At 44.5% G+C, this 20,792-nt stretch overlaps 1 protein-coding gene across 10 annotated transcripts in view; it reads right to left on the bottom strand.

Moving 5' to 3' along the window:
• Positions 1 to 20,792, bottom strand: part of ebf3b (EBF transcription factor 3b) — a 65,685-nt gene that overhangs the window by 41,297 nt on the left and 3,596 nt on the right. For 9 of the 10 annotated variants that reach the window (XM_073481899.1, XM_073481907.1, XM_073481903.1 and 6 more), the window contains exon 6: positions 19,289 to 19,357. The exons of the other annotated variant lie outside the window; for it this stretch is intronic. In XM_073481899.1, coding sequence (XP_073338000.1) covers positions 19,289 to 19,357 — 69 coding nt within the window. The remainder of the gene's footprint in view (positions 1 to 19,288; positions 19,358 to 20,792) is intronic. 10 annotated transcript variants of the gene reach the window in all.

Below are 20,792 nucleotides of genomic sequence, written 5' to 3' on the forward strand. Positions count from 1 at the left end.
AAGTAGAAACATGCACAGGCAGCCTAACGAGAAAATTCTGTATCGAGGCTATCGTGTCACGAAACTGTGTTGTGTGGTCCAGGTTTTTTTTTTTTTGCCACCCCACGTCTAAATCACCGCCTGTCAGACGCAACATGTGCGTCATTGTATCCCCATCAGCGTGTTTCATTGTACACACTACCACCTCTGAAGAGCTGCCTCTTATCAGTCGAGTGTCAGAAAGCCCCCAGCACCACCACCTCCTCCCCGCTGCCTTTCTAAATGCTTTTCTATTAAGAGCAGTGTTGTGTCCCTCTGATAGCGGCGGCTTCTCCACTTCATCATTCATAATCCCAATGGGCATCAATGGACTCTATTGCCTCGCTATCCACACCAAAGGCTTTGTCAGTCAGTGCAAATGAAAACAACCTAAATGAGAGTGAGAATCTGAGGAATTCACTTTAGCAGACAAGGAAATGGCCCAACAGGCCAAAGCACTCAAGTCATGAATAGTCCACTCCACAGCAAGGCATTGGCGACACCTCACATGTTTGGAGTGGGCTTTGAGTCCGCCTTTATTCTCTCTAGATGGCAGCAAACATATGGAGGGCATTTTCCAAGTGTAAAATGGCCACTACTTATGTGCTTTGTCTTTTAAACGCTGTTCTATTTTAGCTAACTGCATGGTATGACAGAGAAAAAAACAATAAATTCCCTGAGGTGGACAAGTGCTCTGAAAAAAATCAAGGAATGAGAGCCATATGAGAAAAACAAGGAGGGGAAAAATATCACTACATTATGTCGACGGCGTAGGCTAACTTTCACTCAGCTCAAAAAGTCTAAAATGATGTTCCCGCCCTTCCCAGCATGCAGAAGTCCCGCTGGGGGCCTCAATGTGATCAGCAGCATCCCCACCACGTCTCCTCATTATTGAGTAAATAGGTTTGGGCATGTCCTCAGTAAACAAAGCCAAGACTGACAGTTAAGGGAGTGAGGGGAGTGGGAGGCAGCCTCGTTCCCAATTAGAGTCGCCTCAGGCAAAACTTTAAAGAGGAGATCAATCCTACAGATCGCTAAACTGATCCTGTCACAGGCTGGGGATATTTAAACCGTGGTGCAGAGCAGAGCGGTGCAGGGCAGTTCTCAGTACAGTTTGACTGTGTGTGCTAATGACTTGGGGGTAGGCTCTCTCACCAGGACACACACCCCACAGCGAGGCGGCCGTGATTGACGGGTGAAATCGGACCTCAGCTGCAGTTCTCGGCACAGTAGGGGCCAGATGGGGAAATAGTGATTTGCGTTTTTTAGTATGCAGCTCCTGCACTTACGGATATTCCCTAATTGTCTCCCTTACTTACCTGTGAGGCTGTTTCCCATCACAGATGCAGAGTACATTTCAAATTAACTCAGGATGTTTTGATTTTTTTTTTTTTTTATTTCACCCTACACCTTTGAAGCAGACTTATTAAAAATGTGCCGGTGGGGCTCATCCCTGTCCGTCTACTGGGGGTGAAAAGTTAGTTCTTGCTAATGTTGAGGTAAAATAAAAGGGACTAACATGAGGTGAGTGAAGCTGAGATTGGCGGAGATGACACCTGAGTTGAATCGCGTAGTCAATCCGTGACATCCTACTAAAGCAGCAGATACTGTATCTTTTACTACAAGCGAGTATGGCTGGCACACTGCAACTCCCAGGCACACACGGGTAATGTGTAATGAGCTACCAAGCTCTCTGCAACTGCAGAGGAACTGAACATTTAAATGAGCGAATGATGCATTATGTATATCACCGAGGTTCCTGTGCAGGAATTAATCATGATCATAAAAGCCAAAGACAAAACAACATACTCAGGCCATTGCTAAATTGTTGTGATCTAATGCAAAACAAATTCATTTTTCATGCCATTAAAGATAAAGAAAATCTTAAAAGGTTTGGTTTTGCTTGTCTGCGTCTCTTATTGAGAGTCATTCACTTTCAACTTTATTTGCGGATTATTGCAAATCCCCGGTACAAATCATATCATGAAATCATGTAGCTGGGACATTGGATGTGTTCTGCTAATGCTCAAGGAAGATCCCCTGAGGGAGCCATTGAGTGGGGGAGAAAGGGGAAGGAAAGAGAGAGGGAAGGAGGAGAGGCAGATAGAGGGAGAGAAAAGCGAAAGAAGAGGTGGAGAGAGAGCTGGAGGATGGGGAAGGGAAGGGAAGGGAAGGGCGGGAAAGAAAGACAGAGAGGAGGGGAGGGCGGCAGCAGTCAAGCTGCACTTTATCCTGACAGATCTCCTTTACACACTAATTTCCTTGTTAAAGAAGAGAAAATGGCACTCAATCCGGAGAAATCCTTTTCTCCTGGAGCAGGCCTGTCAGCTGAGGGATGAGTGGATACAAGCAGAGCTTTCCTCCTCGGGCTAGCTCCCTCTGGCACACAGCAGCTAGGCTACCGCTCACAGCAGAGCTCTCTATCTATAGCCATAATTAATACACCATCGGAATATAATGAACCATACCATGATACATGAATTTCAGTGGGTGCTGTCGACAGCAGTCATTTAACCGCTCGCTGGAAATCAAATGTGAAGGGAATTGATTTTTTGATCATGTCATCTCCATCACAAATGGCAAACAAATCGTGTACAAACATTTCATGCTCAGTCGCTGTTTATAAACATTCCCCATGACAAAATGGTAAGCCCCCTCCCTTCGTTCACAGTTACTCGCAAAGACAATAAAATCCAACGAGGCCACATGTTTCACCGCAACATATTTATCACCGAATTTGTAATTCACCAAAGTGTATTAGCTTGGATTTGAAAAAGGGAGAAAAGAAAAGCCTCTTTTATTTTAAGTCAGGGGTGTTAGCTGTTCAGTCTGGATGTTCTCATCTCCCAAGATTACTATTCGCGGGGTGTGTGTCAAGACTACTTTTCAGAAATCTCGGTAACAATTCAGATGCGATCGATAAGGAGTGACAGTTTATTCTAAGGCTTAGCACAGGCCAAGAAAAGAACGACTGGAGCATCAAGTTTAGAGGAATGAATTTGTTTTGTATTTGATTTTTCCATTAAATTTATCACCACTTTAACTCTGCCTCTTCTCCCCTCTCTCCTTCTCACTCCTTCCCTCTCACTTTCTCCCTCGCTCTGTCACTCACATCGACAACAAGGCTGTAAACGGCTGTCAATTTCTCATCTGTGATTTCCATGTCTTCACTTTCATCCATTTTTGATTGCTTCGCACCCTATACCTATGATGCTTTAAGTGCTCATCGGTGACCTTGCGAGATGATGGGGAAAATTATAAAAATAAATTTTCAGTGGCAGAGCGCTGCTGCCCTTTATAACACTTCATCATATCTGCTGTGGACGGAAAATAGTTGAGAAACATTTTCTTACACAACTGCCTAATGCTGGTTTGGCACAAAATCATATGGTAAATCTATTACCACTTTGTCAAGAGAAACCACTTGAGGTTTCCTACAGTGTAGCAGCAGGCAAAGTGGGAAATCGTGACCCTGAAACTACTGTCCGATTTCTCTTATTACAGTGTTTTCAAAATCTTCTCCCTTTCCGGATTTAAGGGTCATTGAGAACGCCAATCAGAGGGACAGGCCAGTCAGAAAGCCAGCGGCGTGAACAGGACAGGAACCAGCTGATGAAATTCATCCATACTTCTCACTTATGATGACATGATTGATTTTCCCTCAGAGTGCTCAAATGTAGGATTGTCTTCCTACCCCCATCTCCTCCTCCATCCCGCCTCAATCTGCCCACCCACCCGCCAAGCTTGCAGCTAATGGATAAAGCCTCTGTCTGTCTCGGGCATGGCGGAGAGTTGACGAGTGGAAGAACAACTGCAACGAATGAAGGGTGAAATCTGAGAGTGCAATTTTCCGTCTGTCAATCTCCCTTCAAGAGAACAAGTTGACCACCAATCAGCGGAGTCGATTCGGGGCTGGCGCTTGATGGGAGCGTTCTGAGTGACAGCATCATGTCACTACATTAACACAGCAATGAAAGACATAAAAAGGAATTTTTTGAAGGGCCGTGGCCAGTTATTCGATTTCTGGATGTGATTTGGGGGGTTGGGACCATACTTTTCTGCCTTAACAAATGAACAAACTGACAGGTTAATGCATAACACATCACTCTATAATTCATGGTTCTGAATTTGGGAGACTGCTATCATCCACTAGGTGCTTCAAAATACAACCAATTAAACTTTACTTAATTATTAAAGGTAGAAAGTGAGGGAGAAACATGCCTTAAAAACTCTTGCTTGCAGTCAATTACGATAAAACTTTAATGAGCCTGGATAGAGAGCCATAAAAACTGATAGCCCCTCCGTCATGAATTATATATCCATATCGATTTTGTTTCTTTGCTATAAGAATTGCAGGTAATCGTATGTTACCACATGTAAAGTGCACTTCCCCAGCGAGGATAAATATTAACTATCAAATATATATGAGGTGTGTGTGCATTTATGACCAAGCTCATGTAGAAAATGAAGAGCAGAGATGTCGAGGCAAGGGCCATTGGGAATGGATGAAGGGTGCCATATCTGACAGTAAGAGAGACCCTTAGCGGTGCTGGCTTGATATGTTACCTAGTTAGCGTCACAGAGAGAGGAATAAATAGTTCTTTATTATTTGTGGTTGCCATCATGTCTCTCCTAATAGACAGGCTATACTGAGTTTAAACCACATTATCCTCTGCGAGACCATCGCAATTACTCTTGAGAGCTAGGTCTGATGTGTGGATAAGGCAGGTCGCCCATGTCTTAATGAACACAAACAATGTGAAATGGAGGAAGGAGCAGTGGGGGGAAAGATAATGGCAGGGGAGGGCTTGTTTTAATAGAGACAGCACTAAGTTGTTTGCTATGATCTATGCCAAGTCTGAGAATGCTGAAAACCCCCAATGTTAGTTTGTAGGGATCTTTTTTCATGATCCTATTACCCAATCAATCCAAACCCTTTTCTCTGCATTTTCGCCGGCGAACAGCGGGCGCAAATCCTGTTTAGCGGATCTCCAGTCGTGGACTTGTGTGTCTTGCTGTCATTGTCACACGGTCCTGCCTTGTTGGACACTCGCGGGGGTTAAAGGGCACCAAACTGGATCACCGTGACACCCAGCGAGAGCGTTATCCCCAGCACAAATGGCTCAGTGCTGGGTTAATTGATAAACTGCCGCTCCACTTCATTAGTCAGACAGACCGGGCTTAACGAACGAACACAGAGAGAGTGTCACTCTGAATATGTTAATCATGACTGGCCATTATGGGGCTCTTCCCTCTACCTCCTTGTCTCAATCTTGGGTAAACTACAAAGGCGAGGTGATGTGGACTGTGCGCACGCTTGTATCGAGCAAGGCTATTTATCAGTGACAATGGAAAAAAAACGGACAGACAGACGCAAGAGTGGTCCTTGGTGTTATTGAATATAAATATATAATAACCATGTAAAAAATGCATCATTTGGCCTTTTCACAAAGGCAGTTGTAATATAGCACTAGGTGAGCACTGTACTTGACGTACACACTGGAGGTGAGGGTGTCAGGGGAGAGCTCGCTGGAGCGAGAGGAGGTTTTATTGTTGCCCAGCCCTTCCGCTTAAGTGCACATGGCTGGGAGGAAGCCGGGACCTCCAGCTCTGACCTCTGCGCATGTATATTTAATAGGCCATCAGTTGGCCGGGGCAGCGCTCTGATCAGGATTCAGAGAGGGGCTTTGAACACCCCTGTGTATTCCTGAGCGTGCAGCCTCAAGCTGCTCTCCCCAGCTGTGTCAATCCGACAGCACTGTTACAGGCACCCAGACAAGGCGCTGGGCACTCCACTGCTACTGCCTAATGACTACAGAAAAAAAAAAGCAAAACAAACACAAAAACAATAACATTTGGCGTATGGAGCTCTGCTACCATCTAATGAGTGGTTTTAAAAAATGAAATATTACGCCAGCTGATATACTGTAGGGTGTGTGGGATGTGTTTGGATTACATCAGCTGCTCTATACAATGCTATGTTCCCCTTAATAATAACAAAATGGCAATCTCACGGTGACTGCACTACACACGCCGGTAACGATTGCAGAAACAAGACGGCAAACAGAGAAGTGCCACTCGTGTGTCTTTTCTTCTAACAAGGTATCACTACTCTTTGAATCAAATCGGCTCGGTGTGTGGTTGTGCGTGCGTGCATGCGCGCGCGTGTGTGTGTGAGCGTACGAACGTCACACTGCACGCATGTGTGTGTGTGCGCACGCGTGTGTGTGTGTGTGAGGGCAGCTTAACGAGGGTGGTTCATTTGACAGGCAATTAGTTTGCGGAGCTGCTATTGACAGCCCCTGTGCTTGTGTTTGTTCAACAGCTCTGGGTGAGTTCCACGCTCCCTGGGCTACGTGACAAAGCACCTCCGACAGGGAGCTCCTGATCTCCACCGAGGCTCGGAGGCTCGCACTGTGAGGGGGGTGGATATGTGACAGCCTAGCAGAGAGAGAAGAGAGGAGAGAGAGGCGGAGAGATACAAAACCCACAAGGGTCTATTAGGGGGTTGTTGCAAGTTAATGTAGCTACAACACACTTTTTTGTGTCGTATTTTGAAAGGCCTGAGCAATGATGTTGTCATTTGTTGTTTGATTGCGGGGATAGCGGAGGGTAATCTTAGGAGACACGCGGGCTCTCACACTACATGCACACACATAAAAATGCAGAAAGAGAGGAGACAAGGAGGTGGGGGAAAGCTAGAGGGAGATGGAGGAGAGGAAAAATATAACAAGATCCAAACACTCTTTTATCCTCGAAAATCCCATATTCTAATGCAAGGGCCCATCCCTCTTTTAGTTGCAACCATTTCGTTTGTAGAGCCGAGCTCCAATCAATATCATTATTTTCACAGAGGATCGAAGCGCCTTCACCGAGTTAATGGGGGATTGAGGTGGTAAACGTTTACCCTCTCACTGTCAGCAGAGCAGTGGTCCATAGTGGGCCCAGATGACAGCACTGGCCCCACTGTGGACACACTATGTGGAGATGTCCTGTGGGTAGACAGGCTGCATGGACTGTCAACCGCCTGCCATGCCCTAGATGGCCTAACATATCAGCCACTTGAGTTAGAGCAGCAGCATGGGCTTTGACTTCTACTGGAGCTAACAGAAACAAACCAGCCAGTGCTGGCAGCAGCATTACTGCGCTGCTTGACATTGTTATTGTTGATACAAGAAAAAGTGGAGAAAGACTTTGATTGTCCTGTGTAATTTTATCAAAATGAATCAACGTAATGCAGAATGTAATCAGGTAAAAATACTAAATAACACGCTGCATTAACATAAAACATTATTTTGTCCGATGCTAGCCGTCTACAACTATGCATCATCTGTTCTGTCGGATTTTTGAGAAATGAAGACTAATCTGCAGCTGGCAACAGCAAAGCAAATTCTCTCATATAGCAGCATATGCTAAATAGCTCTTCAAGCGCGCAGATGCATTGCTGTAAAATACTTCTCCTGTCTGCGTATCTGCATCTCCCAGATGGGTCCCAAGCTGTGCCAAACTGCATCTCATCAACTGCTATGAACTATGGCATCACATGACCGCAGGAGATATGCGGAGTCCTATTCTGTCGTGCCTTGGCACAACATGGTCAAGCGATGCATCATCAGGAAGCCCACACTTTGTCAAAAACTGGAGGTAACTAACAGCGAGAGGAGGCAGGGGAGAGAGTGCTTTCTCTGCTCAAAGTGGTGAAAGTTCGGTTCAATACACGGGAGAAAAGAACAAGACTTTTGTCCGATTTCTCTTTTTTTTCACTTTGGAAAAAAGACTAATCAGCAGAGTTCGAGTTGATTTGGGTTTGCATGAGGGTGTGACAGAGCAGTGAGAGATTTCATGGGACGTTGCCCCATGATTCATTGAGTTATTGGTTTCCGCCCTGTTTTAATCGCTGGCGGGCCTGAGCCAAAAAATCTCGGAGGATTCCGGAGAGCTCTTTTCTCCACCGTTCAGCAGAATGGAATTTGGTCTGCAAGTGCCTCACGTCATTCGAGGCGTCCTTCACAGTTTCGGGGGCCCTAATTCAAACCACATGGAGGCCAGCGTCCGGTTACGGACCTCTGCAGAAAAAAAAAAAAGGACGCGTTCCCATTGGCTGCTTCGGGATGGGAAATGGGGTGTCTTGATGGAAAAAGATAACAAACACATCTAAGTAGGAGTCACAACATAGCCAAAGCACACACACATTCACATGCATAAATATACATACACATGTACATACACGGGACATATACAAATATACAAGCATATACACAAATACACACACACACAGACTGAAACATACACTTATGGGCCTGCAAAAGCTGTTTGCTTGACATGATGGAAGAATGAGCAGCAGGCTCTGTAATATTGCCCCTATTCTTCATTGACAAGCATATATATTTTTTGCTGTTCCCAACTGACTTTGCAGCGCTGAACTCCATTTATGAATTATCTGACATATTTCCTGCTATTTTTTTGACAGCAGTACTCAGAGGAAATTTCAAGGCACCTTTCTCCTGACAAGTAGAAATATCAATATTTGAATAAATTGCAGATTTGGATCTCCTCACATGGATGCTCTCCAGCAAGTGTGTGCGTGTGTCAGTGTGTGTGTGTACCGCGGTATGAATGTGTGTTTGTCTGTGTATGTTTTTGCATGTGCGTGTGTTTGTGTGTGTGAGTGAAGGGAATGGGAAGGGGTTTGTTTCATTCTGTTACCACGGTCTTATCCCCCTGAGCCCGCAGGCAGAAATCTGTATGCAGCATTTCATTAGGAGGGAGCTCGACTGAGTGACATGTGAAGCACACCTCGCCGTCGACCTGATGAAGTTTACTTCTCTCAAACGGCAAAAAGCCACTTTGTAGACTAGCCCTTTTTTCCACAGAGGAAGAGAGGGGGGTGATGGCTGAGCACCAATAAAAGAATCATGAATGTTGTTTCACAGAATGACAGGCCTATCTGTACACAAATATTTCTCTTCGAGAAAAATGTAAGCTTCAGAGCTTTTTTTTTTCCTCCTTTCGTTTTAAAGTAGATTTGACTTGATAGAGCTGACAGTGTTCGAAATATGATCACCTAAATTCGAAGCCTTGTAGGAAACATCTAACAAGATGCACAAAAGGGAGAATAGAAATGTTGTTATCTTGCAAAAGTGGCAAGTGTGATGTGAGGAAGGCAGCATCTCACCCAGTGAACTAAATAATTTACAAACAAATACACTATTGTCCTACAACCTTGATAAATACACCATCGCCGTATAAGAGGTCAATGTCAAGCATCCATAACACTCAGCGCTGTCTTCTTAAAGCTCCTGGTGTTACGTATGAGAGACTTCTGCCTATCTGTCTCACTCTGTTTAGCTGCAGTAGCTGCCATTCTGTCTGCATGTCTGCTGCTGCCGCTGATAGATCACTCTCCTGCCCACCCCTTCAACCTACCCCCTCCCCTCAGCACCCCACCATCATTTCAGGGAGCCTGAGAAATGGCTTAGCCATGTGAGGTTACTCAGGTACCGAAAAGGCTGCGACCCCGTGACCCCCCTGAGCCGACCTCCCTGACCCCAACGTCATACTTTCTCCCTCTCCAGCAGAAAACAAAAACAAATCTTATCATGCGCCTCCGTGGCTCAAAGAGAAAAAAAGGGAGCCCTTATATCAATGTGGTGCTTTGACAATCATCTATCCACATGACCTGTGATTTCTCCAACAGGGTCTGCTTGACACTTACAACAGAGAGGTGACGGCGCGCAGGTTGTCCATCTCTCGCCTCGCCTGCCCTTATCTCCTTTCCTCTCCATCTCTCTCCTCACTCCTCCTTGTGTGCACAACTTAATAAGCAAGCAAGGGGTAGATTCCCATTATGGAAACCCTGGAAAATGGCCCGGACATTTCCCCCCATATCTGGGATCTCCATCTGGAGAAGGCACTCTCGCTCTCACTGCCCCCCTCGTCCAATCTCTGTGTGTGTTCTGGTGAGCCTACGCTGCAGAGATGGCTTTCACTCTCCACTGGCTACAATGAGATTGGCCCACCAGGTTGACTCTATTCGAATCGACAACCCATTTCAATAACGTAACAAAACAGAACAGAGTGGTGATGTTGAATAAAACATTTTTGAGAGCGCCCAGGGGGCAAGATGGGGGTCTTAAATTATCGGACTCTGTACGATTTTGGAACACTTTAGCAGAAACATACATTCATCTACACATAACAAAACACAATCTGCTACGTATTGATTTAATAACAGCATGAAATTTGGTTAGTTTCCCCCTTTTGCGTAGTTCTGAACTGCGTGTGCGCTCACATCAGTTTGGGCTGCTTCATAACTAGAGTAAATGGTTAACAGACTAATAAAGATTACACTGAGGTCAGCAAGTCACTAATCCCCGGCGTTATTAGTAAAAACAAAGTCTACAGCTTTACGCCATGCACCTCATCACATCTGAGTGCCTATGCACGTGCATAAGGTCCGAACATAATATGGTGTGACTTAAACCATACAATGAGAAGAGAAAATAAATATGCTAAGAGCAGCAGGGGTGGACCGGGCCAGGCCTCTGCGGACCTATGTCATCACTCCCTCTGGTCTCGGCTGCGCTCCCCACCCGAGCGAAAGGCTCAATGATTACGGAGGCTCAGCTTCCCTCTAAGAAAGCAAACCGGAGCTGCAGTCCAAACAAGGCCGAGCCAGCAGCGAGGGAGCACTGCTACACCAGGCAGCTCGGGTTTACCGTCGCCTCCGACCTGGCTGGCCCCCGGGCTTGCATTAGTCCCCCAGCCCACCCTCTCTAGGACAAACAAACAACCACCACTTACACAGTCAGGGACGAGCAGTGAGGCAGGGAGAGCTGGTGCCACCAGCACTGTGCGGAGGGGAACCTGACCCAATTGGATTTGCTTTATCACCCCATATAATGACTCCCAGACTGGCCTGTTCCAGTGGTAGAAAATAAAAATTGCCAAAAAAAAAAATCTGCCTGCCTGCCATTCTGAGTTTGGCCCAAAATGGGCAGCTCCCCCAAAACAGATGGGGAGGCATCTCAAAAATGTTCTCTGCCTCTGGGGACATGTGGTTTTCCCCATCATTATATAACTGTAAACTCCTGGATGTCAGAGATTGGGGATAATAACTTTCAGATGTTGGCAGCGCGGGCCAATGCTGGGACCTGCTGGATGGGAACGGTTATTTGGCAGAGGGGAGGAAGTCCGAGAGATTAGGACTAAGATGTGACAGGGGGAAAAGTGGATCTGGACCGGAGCTGAGTGGGTCGCCTTAGTCTGTTCCAGTGTGTTTGACATTGTACCGGACCCTAATGATGACCGTGTGGGAGGCAGGGGCTCGGCAAGTGTGTGCGTGGGATAGAGAGCGAGACACAAATTAATATCAAAACCACAGGAAATCATGTCATCGTGTTAACACGCCGAAATCAAGCTAAAGTGCTCGGGCTTGATCCGCCACTTTTAGCATCCCATTTCAATTTTCAGATACATTTGATATGACAGTTTTAGCACTCCCCATTGCAGTGCAGATGTGCCACTAATTCAGAAACAGACACACCTCCTTCAATAAATGAGTCCTTATAGAAGTGTCATCCCGTTAAACCATTTTTATTGGTTTGTCTCACACGGCGGCGGAGGATCATTGTTCACTGCGGATGTGGTCGTTGCTCGCCGGTGTGGTCAAGGTTTGGTCACACCTCTAATGAAATGAAACATCTCCTCACATTTTTATTTATTCCAGCTGGTCACTGCATGGTAAAAAAAAAAAAAAAAAAAAAGGCACAATCCTTATTTTTCTCCTTTTTAAATATTTTTTCCCCCTTTGCTTTAAAGTATCGATCGCAGTGCTGAACAAGCAGAGGAGTGTTTTTTATTGTAAATCAATACTGATCGATCGGCTGCCTGGGTGTTGAATATGGATCAATATCACACCAGGCTGTGGAGGAGATCTGATTTCAATTGGCAAGAGGAGCCCACAGCAGGTTTCCATCAAGCGGTAATTCAAGACATGGGAACATAAGTCAGATGGATTGATATAGACTAGCCAGGACCTTTCTTGCCACTGAACCAGCTCAAGGAAATTTCTGTCATATATCATTAACGCAGTTGGGGCAGGCAGTAAAAAAAAAAGAGGGGGAGCATTGTACCTCAGTGACCCTCAATGAGGAGCACTGGTCAAACATTGAATAAATACTCCATTATTACCATGTAGTTTTTTTTTTTTAATAAAGAAACTCCAACCAACTTAAACACTAAAATAGACACTGAAGCTCTGCTCTGCTCTCTGTGCACACACACACACACACACCACATTGTGGTCATGTTGTGTGGAACTTCTGGTCCTGATTATGCCGAGGTCAGCTTGAGATTCGTACTGTAAGCTGTTATTAATTTACTGAACAAATGTCCTGGAGAAAACTGGTGAATGGTGAAATATTTTCATTACACTTATCATAAGGTCCCATCTTTATTAAACCTGCACGTTTGTTTAATTTAAACACGGCGAGAAAACACATAATGTAATTTAACAGCACGCATGTGTCGCCAAAGTGCATCGAGCATGTGTGTATGTTAAAAAAGCAGGTCACCCCGTTCATTCATCACTTGTTTGTGATTCCTGAAGAGAAAGGCACTGTTCCAAATGACAGCATTGTAAAACAATAAAAACAGAGCTATAGTTAGAAATAACTTGTCACTTTTAATAAATGACACTGGTTCAGGGCTCTTTCTCAGGGGCTTCTCCTCCGATACATCCCGGGCACCCCTGGGGCCAACAGAGCAGCCAGCGGACCAGCTCGTTTCCCCGAGGTAACTGATGACCCTATCCCTGAATTTCCCCCCATCTTTGTCCTGTGACCTCACACCAGCGGGAGCAGGACCATGTCCGATGAAATCTTCAGACTGCTTCCCATCCTAATCTTGCCTGTGTCACACTACAAATTGCTACATTCAGAAAATGGAAATAGATTGAGGTGGAGATGGAGGGAGGGACTGACAGAGGTAGGGAGAAAGGGGAAGGAGGGGAGGGGAGGGGGGAGTGGAGGAAGAGTGCATCGACAACCAGTCCCCTAAGAAAAATACTTGAGGAAAGAACGACTCGGGAGATCCCGACAAGGAATCACATCTCAGCGAACATATTGATCTGATTTACAAAACCTCCACTCTAATGCGAAACAAATGGCGTGGGCGTGAACTGGTACTTAACCATAAAACCCCAGCATTACTCCGTCTCCGATGAAATACCACATATATCCCTCACCAGGGCCTAATGTGCTGTTTTACGGCCAGATACGACTGAGGTTGACCCAACAGTTTGTTTGACAATTAGGGGAAACCTAATAAGGATTGAATGGGAGTGAGAACATGCCAAGAGAAAGAAAGGAGACCCTTATTCAAAAGAAAAAAAAACAGCTAAAAAAAACACTGGTCTGAGTGACCTAAATGTGATTCACAAAGAATCAGGAGCTGTTTGACAAAAGCTCTTGCGTCATTAATGCTTTAAGAAACCAAACAACATCTTCAAAACAGCTACAAAGTTTAATTATAAAGGAGACCTGCTAAATATTTGAGAAAGAGTGGCATGTTTTATTCACTTCAGATTTAATTTCAATAATGTAAGATTTTCACCACGGTGGCTTATTGCAGCAGTGTGTCGGGGAAAAGTGAATAAATCTTGAGAGATTGTTTTCTTTCATAATATCAAAATAAATCACTCGCATTGCTCCACAGCCGGATTTAAATCACATTAACGCAGCGCTAAACCAAGTCAGTGAATGCGACTGAAGATAGTAAACTTTAACAGCATATGCACCAAGAGAAAAATCTTTGATAACCTTTTTCTTATTTCCATGTGTGTGTAACCGTGTGTGTATATACAAGGTCCAGTGTTGCTCTTGGCCCAGCATTCATCCCATCACCCCGGCTCTGGCCTTGTTTCTGTCAGCAGTGAACCAGGGGAGTAAAGAGAAGGAGAGGAAGAGAAGGAAAAGAGGGAAAGAGAAGGGGGTGGTGAAGGGGGGAGGGGTTGTCTCCATGGACAGATGGACTGCTCTTTCTCAACACATGTGGAACCATGTTTCGTCTTTCACTGCCGTCAAGCTGGAGCCGAATCCGTCGCTCTGTTGGCCCGCGCCACTCTTTCGTACTGCACACCTCTCTCTTTAGCAGAGCGCGCGCACACACACACACACACACACAAGTGCGCACACACACGCACAGAGACACACACACGCAAGCATCTCCGTCTTTCTCTGCACACATGTTAAAGTCATCACCCCTGCTCAGCGCTAGTAAAACACAACACCCCCGGCTTCTCTGCTGTTGTCAAGTCTTGCCATTAGCTGATGCCACTGGGGAATCCTACCCTAGTGAGGTGGGTCTCCCTCGGGAGCGTCAGGCACCACGTTACGTTCAGCCGCCACTCATGTGAACCCAAACATGTGAGCATAATTTGGAAAATATCATTTATACTGTGCGTCTTTGTACGTGTCTTGACATTTACAAACTGCGATAAAACCGACATGAGGGAGGAGGGAATAGAAAACAGGGCGAGAATAATTTGAGGTAATGTTTTGCTTAGTGAACAGTATTACCCAATCCTGGATGTTGGAGCACTGGGAAGGAGGTTCTGGCTCTGGGGCTGCAGAGAGGGTCTGGGTTTCATTTTTCGGCAAGTGCAAGCCAAAGGAGAGCTGCCAAGTACAGCTTTCGCTCTCAACACTTCCTGCTCTTCCTCCTCTGGCACGGGAGGAGACAGGCTTCACTCAAACATCACGTCGACTCAGGCAGGGGTGGCCAGCTTATTCTCCCATTTCTCAATGGGTGTCAAAAACTCACATCTGTCACACGAATTAGACCAAACACGGCAATAAATAAAAACGCCGAGATGGATATGTTGTTAAGCCACAAATAAAAAAGGTGCACGCAGGTGTTTGCACGCGTGTGTAAATATGGAAAGAGAGCACTTCCTATACAAGTTAACAGCTCTAAATGACTCACTGCAAAGCCCAAAAAAACAGTGCGGTGCAGGTCCCACGGCTCAGTAGAATAATGTAAAAAATCCAGAAGGAACACCTGCAGCAATCAACTCTCAATCACAACAACGGTGACCCCATCCACTGCATCATTTTCATTATGGATGGTGGGAGCACAATGCTAGATTAACACTACCTACCGAGTGCCATCTTAATTGCCCCTCTGCAGATGCAGTGAAAACATGTCATTTAGGTACTTCATAAACAGACTTCTCTTTGCAGGTTATCAAGACAGCCGCTCGGCGAAAACACACCCTCGTTTCCAATGCTGATGTGCAATTAAAATGGTTTTAGAAATCCTCTATGACAGTCCAGGGCTTAGCCAAAAATGTAAATGACATTAAAGGAGACAATGAATTTAATTTTGTTTAATGTCCCCTTTCGCTGATTCTCATTTACATCACATTTCCACATAAAGGGCTGACCTTATAAATACTGGCATTTGTTCAGCTTTTGGAGGTAATCACGGTTTTGCAAAAACCAGATGGGTGCACACAAATTTTCCGATTTGTTTCTTAGAAGGCCGAGGGAACCACATGTGAGGCGCTCTAAGACTGCGCTCTTTTGTTTCTGGTAAACAACTTGACAACAAGTCAAGTGCACTCTGGGAAATGACCTCGTAGGTGTTCCACAAATGAACGATAACGCAAAGTCATTTAGAAAATACAGGCTGGCTAATGAGGGACATAACGGAAAGCTAAGCAAAATTTACATTAGGCCAAAATTTAATTGCATTAACACACGAACAGGTGCGGTGAGGCCTTTATAAATGAGCTAAATGAATAAAAGCCTCCCACAGCACAACCATGTGTGCTGACCAAAAAAAAAAAAGAGACAAGGGGAAAAATAAGGGAAAAAACAAGTCAATGTCATGAATTATTCAGTGGCCGGGCTGCACTCCAAAGGTCGCTGCTCTTTGACCTTTGTGACAGGAAGTGAAAGGGAGTGCCGTAGCGGCTGGAATAAATGGAGCTGACATGTTTAGATCTGCTCCACAGTCCGTTTGTGAATGGCAGCGTAAATTGACACAGGATGTTAAACTGTATGAACATATATTAAATTCAGAATTCATATATGGGTAGAATACACACTGATACCACGTTCTCTCTGCCGTCTGTCTCGATTCGACTTGCATAAATTGTTCCAGCCTCCCAGAGTAGAAACGTGACCTTTGAACCCGGACACGCAGAATGAGTCATTTTCTCTCCTCTTTCAACAACATGTGCTGTCTTATTACAAAATCCATGTGTAAGCCCGGACAATGTATCTAATCTTTCACACAAGAGAAGACAAAGTCAATATGCAAGAGAGTGAAGACAGATACCAGACCAGGAGAGTCATCGCAAATTGAGTTATGTTTGGCTATACACTACATGCACTGTAAATGGGAAAAGCATCTAATCAGATATTGGGTACCTCATCACTATAATTCTAAAGACTCAAATTACCGACTGAATAAACCTACACCCCCACTTACTTTAAGGCACCATTAACTTATAAATGTGACATCTGTAGCACTGCTGGATTTATAAAGGGGAGAGATGATTAGACTGAACTGCAGAAAGTGATGCGGTTACAGCCACAGATCTACAATTAGTCACAAGTTAAATTTACTGTTTCTTTTATTTAACGTAAGCAGCGAGTGACTTTGAATTTTTTTTTTTTCCTTCCCTGAACTGGCATTCGAAGGAAGAGAAAAAGTACGCTCGTGCAATTGAAAGACAATAGACTTTTCTTTTGTGGAGCAAAATATGCACCGACTTTCCTAAAAGATATTGAAATTTGAGTCACAACACATAAACCCACCCAAATGCAACTAAAATAGGGCCTTTCTTCATCCAAAAAAGGAGTATGAATAATGCAAGGGCATCAAATGTAAGTGCTGAAATATTTAGAGACCAAGCAGTGCTGAAACTTTGTGACAGCTGTTGGGCCTATATCTAACCAACTTTTTTTTTTTTTTTTAAAGAGAATCCTTCCTCCTATAAAAATCTGAGTGAAAATCTGTATCAAAACTCTGAGAGAAAATAGGGTAAACAGATGTCTGGCTTGACCGCAGGAAAATAGGACACATTTGGAATGATAAGTTTCCCAAACTCCGTTGGATATGCCAGATCCATGGGAACGCCAGTTAATGTCTTGCTAGATGCCAGCTAGCTGTGTGCGCTTTCCCCTCTTACCATCTGGGAAAATGTTACAGCGAATGAACGCCATCAATGATTCACTCCAAATCTGTTTCTTAAGGTTTCGGCCATGCTACTGTTTCTCTAGGAAATGTGGCAGTGCTCGCTGGTTTTCATACTGTAATTGTAGACAGATGAGACATGCCTGATTCAACAATCAAACCTCTCCTCTAGGTTTATGTCACTCAACTATGTTCTACTCAATTGGAAATAATCAGTTTCTGCCAGCAGCGACCGCAGCACAGGTGCCTGTAATGATGTGCATGAGAAAATGACAGATGTAACAGAAATGGCTGTAAAACATGGGAGCTTTAACTAAAAGCTTACCCATATGCACAGCGGGAACAGTCGAGTGATTGCGGTAAATAATCTTACAGTGTGCTCTGGTCAGGTCCGTAACTCTTGCTAAACCCTGCAACCTTTCACAAGCACCCCTCTCTGCAAGCCTCCCTCAGTCACTGGGAACCTGTGTGGGTCTGTTAGGGTGAGCTGACGGGCTCATAGTTACGACATGGAGACAATGGGAGGGTCTAATGAGGAACATATGCTTTTGTGTTTCAACAGAGCCGCTCATTGTGCAAGGAAAGGGATACTCTACTCCTATTCAGGCTCGTCACAATGAAAATCCGAGCCCTCCCTGAGCCAGTTGAGCTTACAATATCCATCCGCTTCTTTTTTCCCGTTCTTTTTTTTTCCCACCCCTCTTTCTTGACTTTAATTCTCCATGCATTCATTTTGCTTATTGTACTTATGTTACATGTTTTGTCCCGCAGATTGAAGAACAATGGTGTGCGAAACTCTAAGCAGTAAAAAGGCAGCAGAGCGACACAAAGCAAACATAAAAGCGGCGGAAATTAGGCAAAGTAGACGTCTCAAGTTATATGTTAATGCTCGCGCTGTCGTCCCCTTCGCTAACAAATGCACTTGACTAATAAATTAAGCGATCCCTCAGTACTTTTTTTGTATATGATGCACCGTGACTGTCAAGCGGAAAAACATAAACAACACGCAAGCAGCATGAGGACGTGCACGCTTGTGTGTGGGTGTCTGTCTGTCTGTCTGCTGAGTGTTTGTGTCCTCGTCTGTGTGTGTGTGAGTTTGAGTTCAGACAGCAGTAGCTCTGGTAATCCATCCAGGCTCCCAGGGCAGCCAGCTCCTACTTCCTGATGCATGAGAAGCCGCTGGAGTGGAGTGGCAGCAACAACTGCTCAGCCCTATTTGATTACTAATAAGAGAGTTGTCCCCTCTGTCAGATACCAGGCATTCTCCACTAAGCAAACAGTGATTCCGGCTAGTCAAACATTAGCATTGCTGTCTCTCCCTGCTACGTGGTGAGAGTTACATTGAGATCGACGCTCAAACGACACCCCCTACCTCACCCTTATATCCAACACACACACACACACACGCACACAACTACCTAAACATATTCAAACTGAGCAGGACATATAGTTTCACAGTGTGAGAAAAATGTCAATGCCTGAGAGAAGGCCATTCATTCTCCCTCTTTAGAAAGTGATGAAGGTAATATAAATGTGGCAGGTGTAGCTTCCCCGAAGGTGCAGAACAAAACAGCAGACATAAAATGTTTATCCCTTCTAAAACGAAACTTTAATGGCGTCTAGCTCACAGCTAACTTGAGAGAAGGAAACAGTCAATGAAAAACAACTATTGACAGTGTAAGCATCACTGTCGTAAACAAAGAGGAGAAGCCAGCCAAATAAATGTGAAGTTGCCTAAGCTAATTAGGTGTATTCCCAGCATGATCCTCTAGTGATTGAACCACCTGTGATTGAACAAACCCTATCCAGGTGGTGACCGCCCCTCGGTGCACAGGTACCTGGGAAAGACGCCCCTCAGCCACTCACACAGAATCACCCACAGTTCCCACACTGTGGGCTATAAGATGCAAGTCAGACCAACTGGGCCGTCTGGCACACCGGGAGGGAACTCATTTGTTCACTAGCTCGTCCGTGTGCCTCAGTCACTCATCCATTTAGTCACTCAGACGCTCACTCATTCACTTACTCGTTCACAAACACAGAAACGAAGCGGCGCACAGCCTACCTGTCAATGATCACAGGGTCTGATGGAGTCTCGTTCCTGTTTCCGCAGCTTTTCTTGTCACAGCATCGGCTATGGGAACATAGACAAGGGTGTTTCAGAATGAGCAACACTTTGCTAAATAAATAAAAATAAATAAATAATGCACACAAAACCACATACATTTATTAAGTGCCTTGGAGTGGTTTTTCATATCGGGTAAAAAAAAAAAATTGCCATGAGATTTCCTACACTCAATCTATCCATTCCATTGATGCTGATGGCTGATAAAAATGGTGAAAACAACATGTTGTGTTGTTTGGCTTAGTGTTGGAGGGGAGGGGAGTGGGGATTGGGCCAGGAGGCAGGGGAGTCACTTTTCACAGCTTCAGCTTTTGTTTACCTCTAATTGCCAAGCTGCTATTTCTGAGGGAGATGCAAGGTGCCACCCTCAACCAATATTTCTGCGGGGCATTTATCAATTATGGCCTCAAAAGCACTAATCTATCTTCCACCACATGTTTCAGCCATCTCCTCCCTAAGCCTATAGCTTGCTGCCTCTCACTTCTTTGATTGGGACTTGAATCAAAAACTGCAAAAATAAACAAATACATCATCCCAGCTTCCATTGGAAATGAAAACATATAAACATATGAGAATAAGATTGATTTATGCCATATGGTGCAGAGAGGAAAACAAAGATTCTGTGCAAAGCTACTGTCAGTCAAGCACACGCTATTTAAATAAGTCTGATTTACATGACTTTCTAGCAGCAGTAATAAAGATGTGTTTTATAGCTGAGGCGCCTAATAGTATTAGAGGAAAAACATAATTCAGAAACCAGTGTATTACAAGCCTTAAAAAAAAAAGATATCAAAAGATTATTCTTATTAGAACTGCTCTTATTATGCATATCTTCTTATCTGATAAACTACTTCTTTATTCAGCAGCAAAATGCACCTTTTCCTGACAAAAAAAAAAAAATATTACCTCCAGAGCACAAGCATATTCAACGTGTCACAAATAAGTGATGGATGCTTGTATAAATTGAGCGTGAGTGATGAGTTTATGCATGGAAAAAGACAAATCATTCTCAGCTCTCATGCTGCACTTGCTCCCAACCAGTAACTTGAACAATGCACCGGTGCAACAAAGGAGAGGTTAACCGACAGTATCCGAATTCAATGTTCACAAAGCTCATGCTGAGCTCAACAATAACAACAAAAGGCGTTTTTCCTTTTAGTATCAATGACACCGCTGAATAGCAGCGCAATATGAGAGGTTGAGATTTATGTGGTTAAATGACGCTAAAAGGCTCGCTGATCATTGTTGACAGGTGGGATCAACCGAGAACTGACTCTGTGCTGGAGTGAGAGAGAGAAAAAAAAAACTGATACATAGCGTGCGACTCGGATGCATAACTTAACAGAAAACACATTGTCTCTGGCAGGCTTTTCTTTAAATATAAAAAATAAATAAACCGCAAATTAAAAAACATAACTTGTGTGCTCTGTCACTGACTGTTTAT

This window comes from Pagrus major, chromosome 15, assembly GCF_040436345.1.
Source record: "Pagrus major chromosome 15, Pma_NU_1.0".
In the NCBI taxonomy this organism is placed as follows: domain Eukaryota; kingdom Metazoa; phylum Chordata; class Actinopteri; order Spariformes; family Sparidae; genus Pagrus; species Pagrus major.